General features: G+C 38.4%; 1 protein-coding gene across 1 annotated transcript in view; it reads left to right on the top strand.

The window, feature by feature from the left end:
- Positions 1-12,483, top strand: part of ZFYVE26 (zinc finger FYVE-type containing 26) — a 46,520-nt gene that overhangs the window by 14,691 nt on the left and 19,346 nt on the right. The window contains 13 exon segments of the mRNA XM_057367432.1: positions 567-635; positions 1,257-1,408; positions 2,636-2,834; positions 3,155-3,418; positions 3,580-3,699; positions 3,966-4,130; positions 5,067-5,294; positions 6,704-6,809; positions 7,542-8,278; positions 8,835-9,031; positions 9,890-9,994; positions 10,526-10,648; positions 11,161-11,337. Of these exon segments, the coding sequence (XP_057223415.1) occupies positions 567-635; positions 1,257-1,408; positions 2,636-2,834; positions 3,155-3,418; positions 3,580-3,699; positions 3,966-4,130; positions 5,067-5,294; positions 6,704-6,809; positions 7,542-8,278; positions 8,835-9,031; positions 9,890-9,994; positions 10,526-10,648; positions 11,161-11,337 (2,642 nt within the window).

Here is a 12,483-nt window from a genome sequence, read left to right as displayed (position 1 = left end):
AGTGGTTTGAAGTATCTTCAAGTGGTTTGAAGTATCTTCAAGTCCAGTTCCACTTGGATTGAGGTTGTTTTCTAAAGCTCATCTGCACAAATAACTTCTTCCATATATAGTCTGATTTGGGACAGGAGAGGACTTCAACTACAGTACTAATTTTTCCCTTTCTCCACTATATACTGTGACTGCTTTTTCATTCCTATTGCAATATTATCTGGATTAACAGAATTCGTGACRTGAATTGGCAGTCTTAGGAGAAAGCTCAGAGTGTTCCTCCCTCTTTTTCTATTTAGCCTTTGAAAGGCATGTCTGATTTTGGAGTGGCATGTTCCAAAATAAGAAGCTTCAAAGTATCTGGCATGACTCAGTGGTGGGTCACCCCAGCATAGTCTCTAGCCTAGCATTTTCTTCAAATCAGCAATTTTTGCATTTATCATAGATGTCAGTGGTGGCTCATGAGATACTCTTGAAGATCCCTTGAGGTTGCCTAAGCTGTTATTTGCAGTAAGTTTGAATTACCTTCTCTAGTAAAAGTGCATTAATGTGCTGGTTTTGATTTGTTTCCATTTTAGGTGGGAAAGAGGGAACTTCCAGTCCATCATTAGAAAGTACAAGTAGCGAGCTAAGCACCAGTACCTCAGGTATTAAGCCAAAAAAATAGAATTTCTTGGTCTTTTCAATGTGCGTAATGAAAAATTTGCTTGACTAGTTAATGTGAATTACTTCCCTGTGCAGGACAGAATTAGTATCTTTTCACTTCTCAGAGCTCCCATTTTTGTATGACTCTTTTCTAGTCAGCATAGTACATGTGTCTTCTGTAATAAGAGAATTAGATTTTCCTCAATATCTTTGGCTTGCAGGAAACAGTATGCAATGTGTTGACATGCAAACCATCAAAAAAGCTGATGAACCTATCATCATGTAACCTAAGACATGCATAGGCATGCTGGAGTGTTTTAATAAATCAGATGTTTAGACTTCTCTCTTTATCCATATTGAACCAGTGCCTAGCATTGTGTGCATGTTATGTAGCTGCTGGACAGTGTTACACTGGGATGAGATCCAAACGGCAAGTTCTCACCAAATAGTGAAATGTTATGAGAATTTTTAACAGGATGCTTATGTTAACCTTTTTGCTCTAAAACTTGCTTGCAACTGCTCCTATTTTTGTGTTAAATATGTGAAATGCTGTTATCTGATGGGTGGTTGTTATTTGGTGGAATGTTTTCCCTAATAGTATACTGATTGATTTTGCCTTGCAGAGGGAAGCACCAGTAGTGTGTCTGGCTTGAGTGACTTGGAAAGCAGGGCAAGATCACATCAGCAGAACCCCATCATTCCTATGATGCTTTCCCCACCAGAATCACTGTTAGTTTCTTGTGTTTTGAGAGAAAACTTTGTGGAAGCCCACCAGGTAAATGAGTTGCATATATTTTGATTTTTGAAGGAAATTCCTGCTTCTTCTGCATTTAGTAAGCATAGAGCTTCCAAATGAAAGAATCACTTCAGAGGCAGAARTAAATGAAAGGAACAAAGATATTCCAAACCAACATCCCAAGAATGCTCTATTTTTTCTGCCTTGTTTTGTAAAAATGCTTTCTCTAAACCTGAGTTCTCAATGCATGCAAGTGTTTGATGAGAGCTAGTCAAGCATAGTGTTTCAACTGACGGAAGAACACGAGGTCACGTGAAGCCTCATGAGGAAGCAGCATGTGAATTGCTTTCTTTAGTCAGTTTTTCAAACCCATGACACTCTGCCACTTGTAGAGGTGTTCCTTACCCAAAGCCAGAGTGTCAGTTACATTCATTTGAAGGAGGTATGTTTTGGGGCTAAGTTCATGATATTGAAAATGGGAAGAAAGACTTGAAGTTGACAGTCTGCATGTTTGTAATTATTTGCTTCCTCACAGCTGTGCATACTTTTCTCTGTGTGGTTTTTGAGCTGATGCTCTGAAAAAAATCTTGAGACACATCAATGATTGGATCTTCTGTAAAAGCTGTGACTTGGCTGAGTTTCAGATAGCCATACTGGAGCARTTCATATCACTTAAGGATTGCATTGACATCGGGTCACTGCTCAGTCCATTAGTTCTGTTTGATTCCAAGCATACTGCTTTATCTTTTCCCTGCTTACAGGGCCAAAGAAGCATTTTGTTTTGCTTTGTTGCCTTGATTTTCAGTATCACCAATGATAAAGGATTCAAACCTGGTTTGTGTTCTTTTGATGGTTTGGTAATAGGAACTKCATATGTGTTTAAATTTCAAGAAGGTATTCCTTGCTGGGTAAGAATTTATTCAAAATCGTTTACTTTGGATGGCAAACTTGGTAGATAYCTCTCATTGCATAGTGTATTGAAATCATGGAGAGTCATTCTGAAAGGTGTGAGTTATAAAAATGAATACAGCAAATAATAGGCTAGCTTTTTAATAATACTTKAAAAACATCTCTGAGGTCTCTTTTWTCAGGCACTTAAAACTCTCTAGGAAAAAAAACACCATTTCAGTCTGTGGGAATATTTTTCAGTTAAAGTATCAGTTTTATTTGATTCTTCATCTTCTCTAAAGCCTCCCCAAAGCTCTTTGGCCTTTGCAAACTTCATTTGACATGCTCTTTAATTGCATCTATTGTTATTTTTGAAAGGTGGCTTTGATGTTTAATCTGGATACTTCCCCTTGCTATGGTGARTTGGTTTTCATGGAGCGTTACCAAGAGGCAGTACAAGAAATGGCAAGAGTGGAGCACAATATTGAGAATCAAGCATCAGATGGCACTGGAGGCATCAGRAAATCTGGCAGTGGCCGTTCAACACTGCAAGCTATTGGGAATGCAGCAGCAGCTGGTAAGGACTGGGCTTTTTGAGTTCTCACAAAAAGTTGGAGAGAAGTGAAAAACAGGAGAAAGTGATTTGCATACTGTCAAAATAAGTGCAGTGTTTATTCAGAAGGGTAAGTGGTGGTTCTTTGAGTTAGAAAGAGACTATGAATGCTGAAGTTTGTTGTTGATGCCCAGTTAGTTGCATCCATTCTACAGTAATTGGTCCATGAAGCAGGCCACCTTTGGAATTATTTTCTCTAAGAATTAGAAAACAGTAATGCRTGAGAGGATTTGATCTAATTATGCTGTTAAGCAGTGATTGTGTGTTTTTGATGACACATGTAGGTATGGTATTTTATTCCATCTCGGATGTTACTGATAAACTGCTTGCAACTTCCGGAAGTCTTGCCCCTACTCTTCAAGAGAACTTCTGGATCAGGAACATCCAGCTGGAGCATACTGATCCTCTGCGAGAAGTCCTTGAGGACCTCAGCCCTTCAGCAATGGCAGCATTTGACCTGGCTTGTACTCAGTGCCGTCTTTGGAAGACATGCAAACAGCTTCTGGAGACAGCAGAAAGAAGACTYTACAACAGCGTTGAAGCTCGGGGTAGGCTTTTGATTTTTATATTTATGAGCATGGGYCTGGGAACAAGGAATGCCTCTCTAYGCTGTCTTAATTAAATCTCATTTTGTACTTTCATGTGAGTGTCTCTTTTTTTCCCATTCCTAACTTTGATTTTTTCTCCCTTTGCACAATGACTGTTCCAGGCCACCGACCTGACTTTCTTTCACTGCACTCTGAAGGTGTAAAGGGTTTTCCAGCAGTTCTCCAGCAAATAAGTAAAATTCTCAACTATTCCTTCACATCACAAGGTCAATCCAGACCAGGTAGTATGCTTTGCTGATAAGGCTTTCTGTTGAAATCTGCTTAAATTAAATTCAYGTCTTCTGTTGCAATGAAAATGTGAACTTTCCATTTTTGAGCTTAGTATTTATAATGAACAATGCAAGGGGGACATGACCCAGGCTTRATTCTGAACAGTCTGAAATGCTGTTTTGTTGTATTGTAATACACTTATGGTTCTGTGGGCTTCTTCTGTGCAAAAATATTTGTGTTTTTGTTACAGTTGCTATTTCTCTCTCCCTCTTTGTAGAGCTGTCAGATGAGAAAATAGGGAGTCATTTTCGGTGCAGTATTGTAGACCTTCTGCAAGCTTGCTACCCTGTCTTGACTGAAGAAAGTATTACTAATGAAATTGTTCTATCACAAAATCTGGATCAAATCCTAAAAGCACTGACGTGTGTTGAACGTTCTGTGGGTGAGTAATTTTTATGAACATGAAGACTGATTGACAATTTTTGCTGTGGCTTTTCCAGATAGCAGTGAAAACAATAGTAATGCTGTTTGACGTGTGTGCAAATATATATTCTAAAAATCATAAATCCAAAGAGTAACATTTATCTTTAATTCTTATATTCTGAGCATTTGTTTCCAAAGCTAAAATTCTGAACTTTTCATAGAAGGTATTATTTGTCCTATTTCTATTCAGTCCTAGCAAGGAATTCTTATAAGTGTATTTTAGTATGTCAGCTTATAGATAATTAGATGTATTTTTACTCTTGCTTTTTTTCTTTTTCTTTTTTTTTAGTAATGAAATGAAGATAAACTTATAAAACCTTTGTAATATCGCAATACCTTCCAATTTTCATAGTACTGTCATAAAGCATCTTCTCATAAGAAGTCCTCCCCAGCTGCTTTTTCTCACAGCTCTCTCCATTATATAGCACTGGTGTTGTTTCTCTTCTTCTATTCACCAAATTTCTAAGTGACTTTTTGGTGTTCTTAAAATATTTAATGAGCAAAAATTTAGGAGAGCTCTAAGAGCTTAATGTTATGGGGCACAAGGATTGGTCAACACCTGTGTTTTAGAGTAAGTGTTGATGACACAGAACTAGATATATTTTTGTTCTGCCTTAATGTAGTTCTAATGTGTCAGAGCCATGGTTACCAATTTAGAYGAGTTACAGTTTTATTCTGATTTGAAAATTTCTCTTGGTTTCAGTTAAACTATAGTGCTTGTAGTAAAAGTTTCTMTTGCTTTCAATTAAATTATAATGTTTATACTGAGATCTATAATTACRAAGAGGAAATCAAGCTAAAGCATTTCTCTCTCTTTCTCCCCCAACCCCCTGCCTCCTTTCTTCTTGATATTTAATTCTTTAATCTTGGCTATACATCTGTTCTCTTAAACCAGACTCTAAAGGGAGCCTGCTTAGCACCCTGGTGGAGCAGGGCTCTCTCAAGCCTGTGGAGCTGGAGAAGCACCTGGTTTGGAATCAAACACAGCTGCTGCTGAGAACTCTTGACCAGCACACCCAAACCATGCCAGAGAGCAACATGCAGACAAACTTTGTGAAGGCCTTCGTTGACTACATCACTACACTGGCTGCTGTGGTGTTACGAAGCCTGAATGCAGAGCTAGGTAAGGGGTTTCTGCTGGAAAGTCTGAGCCTGGGTGAAGATACTCAGGCTGGCCTAATTCTGGAAAGTAATTGTGCAAAAATGGTTCCTTGCCAAATGTACCTACTACTTGTGCAGTGAGGTCTTTTGATTTCAACAGATTTTTGCTTTTTTTTTTTATTTCTGAACACATAAGTGACCCACAGCTAACATGAAAATAGTTTATCAGTGGGAAAATGAGAACAGAAATGCTAACTACTGACCCAGCCTCTGCACTGCACTTAGACATAACAAACAACCCTTCATCTCCAAAAATTCTTACCACTATCCCTGTAAGGTGAGATWGATTTTTGTGTTCAGTGAATCAGTGTGCTGTATGATTTACAGTTCCCTCAGAGGCTGCAAGTACCCTTCTGCTCCACAGGGTTAAGAAAGGAGTGTGTAGAAGGCCATGCAGAGGTAACAAGRCAGAATTTTATTGAATCAGCAGGTGAAGGTGGTCCATGAAAAGGAATTTATCATCAGCACATAAAGCTGTCAGGAGAGCAGAACAATTCACTGTGCTAGGAGTAAAAATGCTTATCTGTGTTTGAAAGTTTACACTAATTGAGCTGCACTAATRTAAAATATCACAGCACTGATTTCAGGGAATACCTTCCCAAGAGGATAAGAAAAAAGGGCAAAGATCTGTTTACAGACATGGTGGTTCAGCTCAGATCACTGCCATGCCAACTGTAAGTTCTTCATGGACATGATTTAGTCYTTGCTGGCTAATTGCCAAAGCCAAAAATTGCACAAAAATATTTAAGGGCTGGATGAGTTTGGGGGAAATGTTATTGTATTGCAAGACAAAAGGAAAAGGTAAACTTAGGAGAATGAGTTCAGAGTTACTTGACAAAACTCAGTAGTGCATACAAATGCTTTTCAGCAGTCGTGGTCAGGGTTTCATTCCTTCTATAAAAGTRGCTGTACTCCTGTGAACTCACTCTGCCCTTGCGAACTGACTTTGATAGAGCATGGACTCAATAATCTACATCCAAAAMCTCATCAGAAACTAATTCTGCACATTTTCTACCTCTCACCACAAATACATATTTTGGTGAAAGTTTAAAGGAGAGTTGCTAAACTGTTTTAACCTAGATCTTGCTCTACTTGTTTGCTCTACCTGCTCCACTCTACCTMTTTTGGTAATAAGTCCAATATGATGTCAGCCAGTGATGCCAAGATTGAGAGGCAAATCATAATCAGAAATGCCTTGGAATTTACTCTGCATTTTACCACTCTAATGTAAATTTAGAACTCTGTGAACTTAATCAAAGAGGTTTCAGACTCAGGGCCTTAAAATTTATATTCCTAAAATAAAAGTTGGTTAGTATATTCCATAAATGTGTTTGTATTGTAATAAATATTCTGGGGTTTTTTTTTTCTAAGATGTATCTGCAGAAGTGAAAGTGGGAAACCCTTTCATACTGTTACAGCAGAGTCCATCTCAGCTGCTTTCCCAGCTTGTTTTTGAGAAACAAGTTCATCCTGACAGGTTGGTGCTTTTCAGATTATGTACTTCTGTAGGTTATTTTGGTATTGGTGACTTTGTACCTCAGCCACGATGAAGTTCTTTCCTGGCTGCTTATCACAGGTAGTACAGCCTGCTGTGTCCCACCAGCTGATCACTTGATGCTGCAAGGATTGGTGTGTAGAGAGTTTAGTCACTATCTTTTCCACCAACCTGAAGATTTTTGATTGGGAAAACAGTGGCTTCATATTTTTAACAATTACTATCTGTTGTGAAGTGAGAGTGAAGTTATGTGGATTTTTTTTTGAACTTTGGGACATTTCAGAGGAATGAACTTGCAGCTTGTCAATATAATAAAATAAAATATGCCAGTAGAGCTTATTAAGACTATTGGGGGCATGACTCTTGCCCTGGTCAGCAGGTAAACTGGATCATCCCCTTCCATCACAAATTACTAAATTAGGTTGGCATGGAAACTGTCTGATTTGATGAGGTATCTTTTAAAAAGATGAGAGCTAATTATTTTAGTCGTTTGCATTTAAGTAAAAGTCAATGTTGGAGGAGTAAGTGCCTTTTCCATAAAGAAATGGTAGCATAAGCTCTTAAAATTGTGTATGCAATCTTCTTGTGTATGTACCTGTGAAGGATATTAGGGGGCTTGTGTTCTCAAAGCATTTGAAAGACTTATGAAAATATGTAATTGTGAATCACCTTTTATTTGTACTGGGTAAGCTGGTTCTGTCTTCAATCCTACAGACTTTCTTCTCTCTTGGCTAAAGAGGAATTGAACTTGAATGTGCAACAAGTCATTGTTAACTCTTGCTGTGAACCACTATCCTTGTGCAGTACAAGGCGAAACAGTCAGGSAAAGTCTCTTCTGACAAACATCAGCACCTTGGCACACCAGTGTGCCTACCACTGCCTGCCAGATGTGGAAATACCTGTTCACAGTTCTGCAGTGACCTCTGAGGATGTGTCCACTCAGGTCCCATCCTCTCTGAATGACTTGAGCCAACACACACTGACTGCCTCCTCCTTGGACTTCCTGAAGTCTCAGTCGAAGCTAATGGCTACTGTGGCATGTCTAAGTGCATCTAATATACAGAAAACTCATAAATCAAGTTTGTCTTGGATGGAATTTCGGGGCAAACGGGAGGTGCCCTTAGGCTTGGAACAGATTTCCAGGGAGTGTGAGGCATTGTTGAAGGAGTTCCCAATATTGGAACGATTTCTTCTTACTATGTTTGACCCACTTCAGAATCAAGAGGAAGGTAGCAGTTTGGCTACTGTCTTCTCTGGCAAGACATACATGTCTCTGGTTCTCCTAGGATTACATTCCACCACAGCTGTTAAAGTATTAATGGGAGTCTTTGAACAAACGCTTGCTGCAAAGGATTGGGATAGAGCGCTAAAGATCTTGGATGTGTACAGTCAGGATGTGGAGGAAATGGTCAATGTGAAGGATGCTGTGCTGAGTTGTGCAGCTGCTGAAGGTAAGAAGGATTAAATCAGGCTTTTTTTCCTTAATATTTTTTTCTTTTTTTTTCTTTTTTTTTTATAAAGAATGTGGCCTGGATCAAGAGGTAGAAACTAAAGTAGTGATCCTTGGGCAAATGCAGAGATTGAAATAGATAATTTTCCTTCTTTCACCTCGATTTTGCTTTCTCTGATGGCATAGTTTCTGTTTGGCAAGTGTGCGAATCCTGACCAATTTAGTACAAGAGAACTGGAATGCATCTATGCTGTTATTTTTATATGAAGAGCTGAATGCATCAGGACACAGTGATCATTGTACTGTTAATGGAGCATCTCTTACAGCTGTGTCATTGTCATGCATGGATGATGTGTCCTGTGAAAGGTGCCTTTTGGAATCTGAATATGCTAACTTCAGATGCTTCCCAAGAATCTGATGCTTGGGATGACACTTAAAAAGATTTTTCAGCCCTGTACTGTTCCTTTTGTTGATGTGCTCCAGTAAGGATAAGGATTTTTTTTTTATTTTTCAAATTATAGAAACTGAATTTCAAATGAGTGTTGTTTCCTCCACAGATAAGGACGGTTGGCAATACTTGTTCCCAGTAAAAAATGCASTGTTGAGAAGTAGACTGGCCCTGCGCTGTCTGGACAAATGGCCCCTTGATGCTTGTTTGGAAATCCTAGCTTATTGCATTTCTGATCTGGACATATCTCATGAACTAAAAGTCAATCTGCAGAGCAGGAAGAAAGAACTTCAGGTTTATCAAAAGGTACAAAATTATTCTTCAAGTAACCAGCGCGATGAAATAGGCAGCAGGAATGAAATATGCTTGCCCTCTGGASAGCTTTAGCCCCAGTTCTTTTTTGATCATGAGAACATTTCAAGTCTTTTATCCAGAACAGTTCATGTGAAGTACTAGAGTATCCAATTAACACTCAGCTTCCATCCTTCATAACTTTCCTCCTCTCCTGTTAACATTCAGATCTGAAAACATGATTAGATATAAACATTTGTGTGAGTCTGCTTGTTTTGCAAAGTATTTCTAGACCCTCTGGAAGCTTTCTATGGTAGTAAATAATTTTATAAGTTTTAGAAATGCAGATGGTGTATAAGAATAGTGGTCCAAGGAGCAAATTTGTATTGCAGGCAGTTCTTCTAACTGCAGTGTAGTGCAGGCAGATAGCCAGGTTAAGTCAGAGGCTGGCCTGGAGTTCAACACAGACTGAAAAGCCAAACAGCAAAGAAAGGAGCCATCCCTGCTCCCGCTGCATTCTGTCTGGAGGGAGTTCTGCTAACTGACAGTTCAATTTCTTTCTGTTAGTGCTGGCAATGTCTGCAGTATGTATGTGCTTCTGCATCCATAATTAATGCAATCTAATATTTCAAAAATCTTCCCTTTATAAACATGCTTTGTAGACTCACGTCTATGAAAATTGTGGAGTTTTATTTAGAGTCCAAGGGCATTACGTTGTCCTGAAAAGAGCTAGAGATAAATGTGGGTCTCCTTTTTGACTTTTTCTTTCTATGAAGCAGCTCTTGATGTGATCAGCTGAACTGTTTTCTTAGGCTATTGACTGCCAGAAATGAAACTTCTAAAATTTATGCTACTCAATATTTACTTTTTCAGATTTTGAATGTGCAAAATGAACCATTGTGGAATGACTGGCAGGATCTGAAAAAAACCTGCACTGATGACCCCCAGGCTGTCATGAATATCATTCTGAAAGCCAAGGTTAGACATCATTGTGTGAATTTTGTTGAATTAGAATATATTAAATTTTGAGTAAATAAATTCATTGAAATAGCATCTTCAGTGGAGATTACTGAAGCTTGGTAAGTGGGRGGAAGGATTTCTTTACTCAGTTCTGTTCTACAGAAACAAATACAGATCTATGTTTAATATCAAGATTTACATGTTAATAATTCTTAAGTTGTAACTCTTACTCTGAGATGTAGCTTGTTAATTTCTTTTACAATTTTGAAGATTTTAAAATAGTATGACTGAGCATAATATAGACTTGATTATTAGGTAAATGCTAATATTGTGATTCTGGCTGGCTCTAAGTGTCTCTGAAAAACTAACTTGTTTGCGGTGCAGTAAACAAGGCATTTTAAATGCAGGCTTTGACTGACAAAATTGACTATTATCATCTTTGTCGATGTAGTTTTTTTATATCTTCTAAGCTACAGAAATCAGAAACTTTGAGAGAGGGTAGAGTTTGCTCTTTTATTTTTTTTTAATTTATTTTTTAAAATTCTTTAGGACTATGAGTTGTGTGAGGAATGGGGTCACTTGTATCCTGTCCCAAGAGAAGACTTGATCAACCTTCACCGTGAGCACCTTCTCCACTTACTGGAAATGGGAGACATGGAAAAGGCATTGCAGGTAATAGCAAGATACTCTCAGTCTTATATCTGTGTCAGATAAGTTGACAACTGTTCTCCCTGCCTTCACTGTGTGTATTTTCGTGGGTTTTTTGGTTCCACCCTTAAGAGATACTATTTGCTTAGATAAACTTTCAGGATCCTAGCTCTGCCCTGTTCTGCTTAAGTCAAAATGCAACTTGACAATTTAGTTCTTGGACCTAATAGYATAAATGTCACTTACATGGAAATACAAGGCTTTTTTGATTTGAAAAATCATAATGAAGTATGTCAGTGCTGCTTAAGCAGAAGAATCAGGATTTAAACTAATAACTTGAAGTGGTCAGTTGTGCTTCAGTGCCCAACTGAATTAGTGGTATAAACTTTTTCTTTTATTTTGATGATGATGGAGCTGTCAGAGAGTGAATTAATTTGCATGCTGGAACATTGTAGGGTARTAAGCTGTCACTGACAGAAGGCAGCAACATTACAGGAATGTTGTAGGGTTTCACTGTGTTTTGTTTGGTTTTCTAGCTTTTACAAAGAATTGAAGACCCTGGTGTTTGCCTTGCCATCAGTGAGCAGTCCCTTGACCAGCACCTGAACTTGGCAGCCTCTCACTTCTTGGCTGATTACCTCACAGCTCACTTCTATGCCAATCTGACAACAGCACGCCGGAATGAAATCCAGGCACTTTATATAGGATCAAAGGTCAGTAAAACGCCTGCCTTGATGGATTAACAGCAATAAATAATTGCATAAGTAATTTTGTAATGCAATGCATAATATTTGCATAGTACAAGAATCCTGTAGGTTTTACCAGAGCATTCTCACCACATCAGGTCTAAGATCCTGAGTCTCAGGATCCGAAGGAAAGTTAGAGATGTCTTAAAGCTTTTCTTCCCCTTTTTCATTTTTGCAGTTCCATATTATGAGGTGGTTGTAACTCCCACTGTGAACAAAGCAGTCTTGTGTTTGAGCTGTGGGGAGTGGAAGAACACACAGGCTGAAAGAGGATAGGATGGGATAAAATAAAATTGTGGAATTTATCAGAACAATTGCTATCTTTGTTCCAAGTGAAGAAGAAAATATCCTCAACTTACTCTCTGTGTCAGTAAGACTAGGTGTCCTACATAAGCCCACCTGTATGGTGGTCTTGACTTCTCCCAAATGCCTTCCAGAGTAGACAGTATCTCTCCTCTTTCTGGATGGCCACTGCCTTTACCGAASTCAGCCTGTGAATAGATGCATTCATCAGCAGATCACCTTATTTGAATGCATTAAACATTTGCCAGCAAAATGCAGTGCTTTYGGTAATGTTTTGGTGTAAGATTATAAACAGCATCTTGCTCCATTGTGTGCCACAACAATATTTTGCTGGACTGCCTGTTTTCTTACTTCTTCCTTCTGAAGACATGACTTAATTTGAAAAGTGTCCATGTTAACTGTCCATATAGAGGAGAATTGCTTTTATTTTTTTCTCTTGACATTTCCTCAAATGATGGAAGGATAAGGATTGGGCTAGTATGCTTTTTATAAGCTTATTTTAATAAGTGAATGTGCTGTGTGCTGCTACAACATACTTGTCAAAGGGTCACAAAAGGTTTTCCACTCTTCCATATCCTCTGAAATGAGGCAGTGTTTTATAGAATGGAAAGTGGAAGCTCAGGAATTCTGCAAGTCCACTCAGCAATTCTGTAACAGRAGTAGGAATTGGTCTGAGAAGTCCCACCTGCTTTTTTTGACCTCCACCTGTTAATCCATTCTCTGCATAAATTATTGCTTGAGTTTCTTGTCTTTAATCTCACAGAAACGTAGATTTGAAGATGTGTAATTTAATGATAAACTTTTTTCTTC

This window comes from Malurus melanocephalus, unplaced genomic scaffold (genome assembly GCF_030028575.1).
Source record: "Malurus melanocephalus ecotype Western Australia unplaced genomic scaffold, MMel_1.1 scaffold_2, whole genome shotgun sequence".
NCBI lineage: Eukaryota > Metazoa > Chordata > Aves > Passeriformes > Maluridae > Malurus > Malurus melanocephalus.
This window is presented reverse-complemented; position numbering and strand designations above follow the sequence as displayed.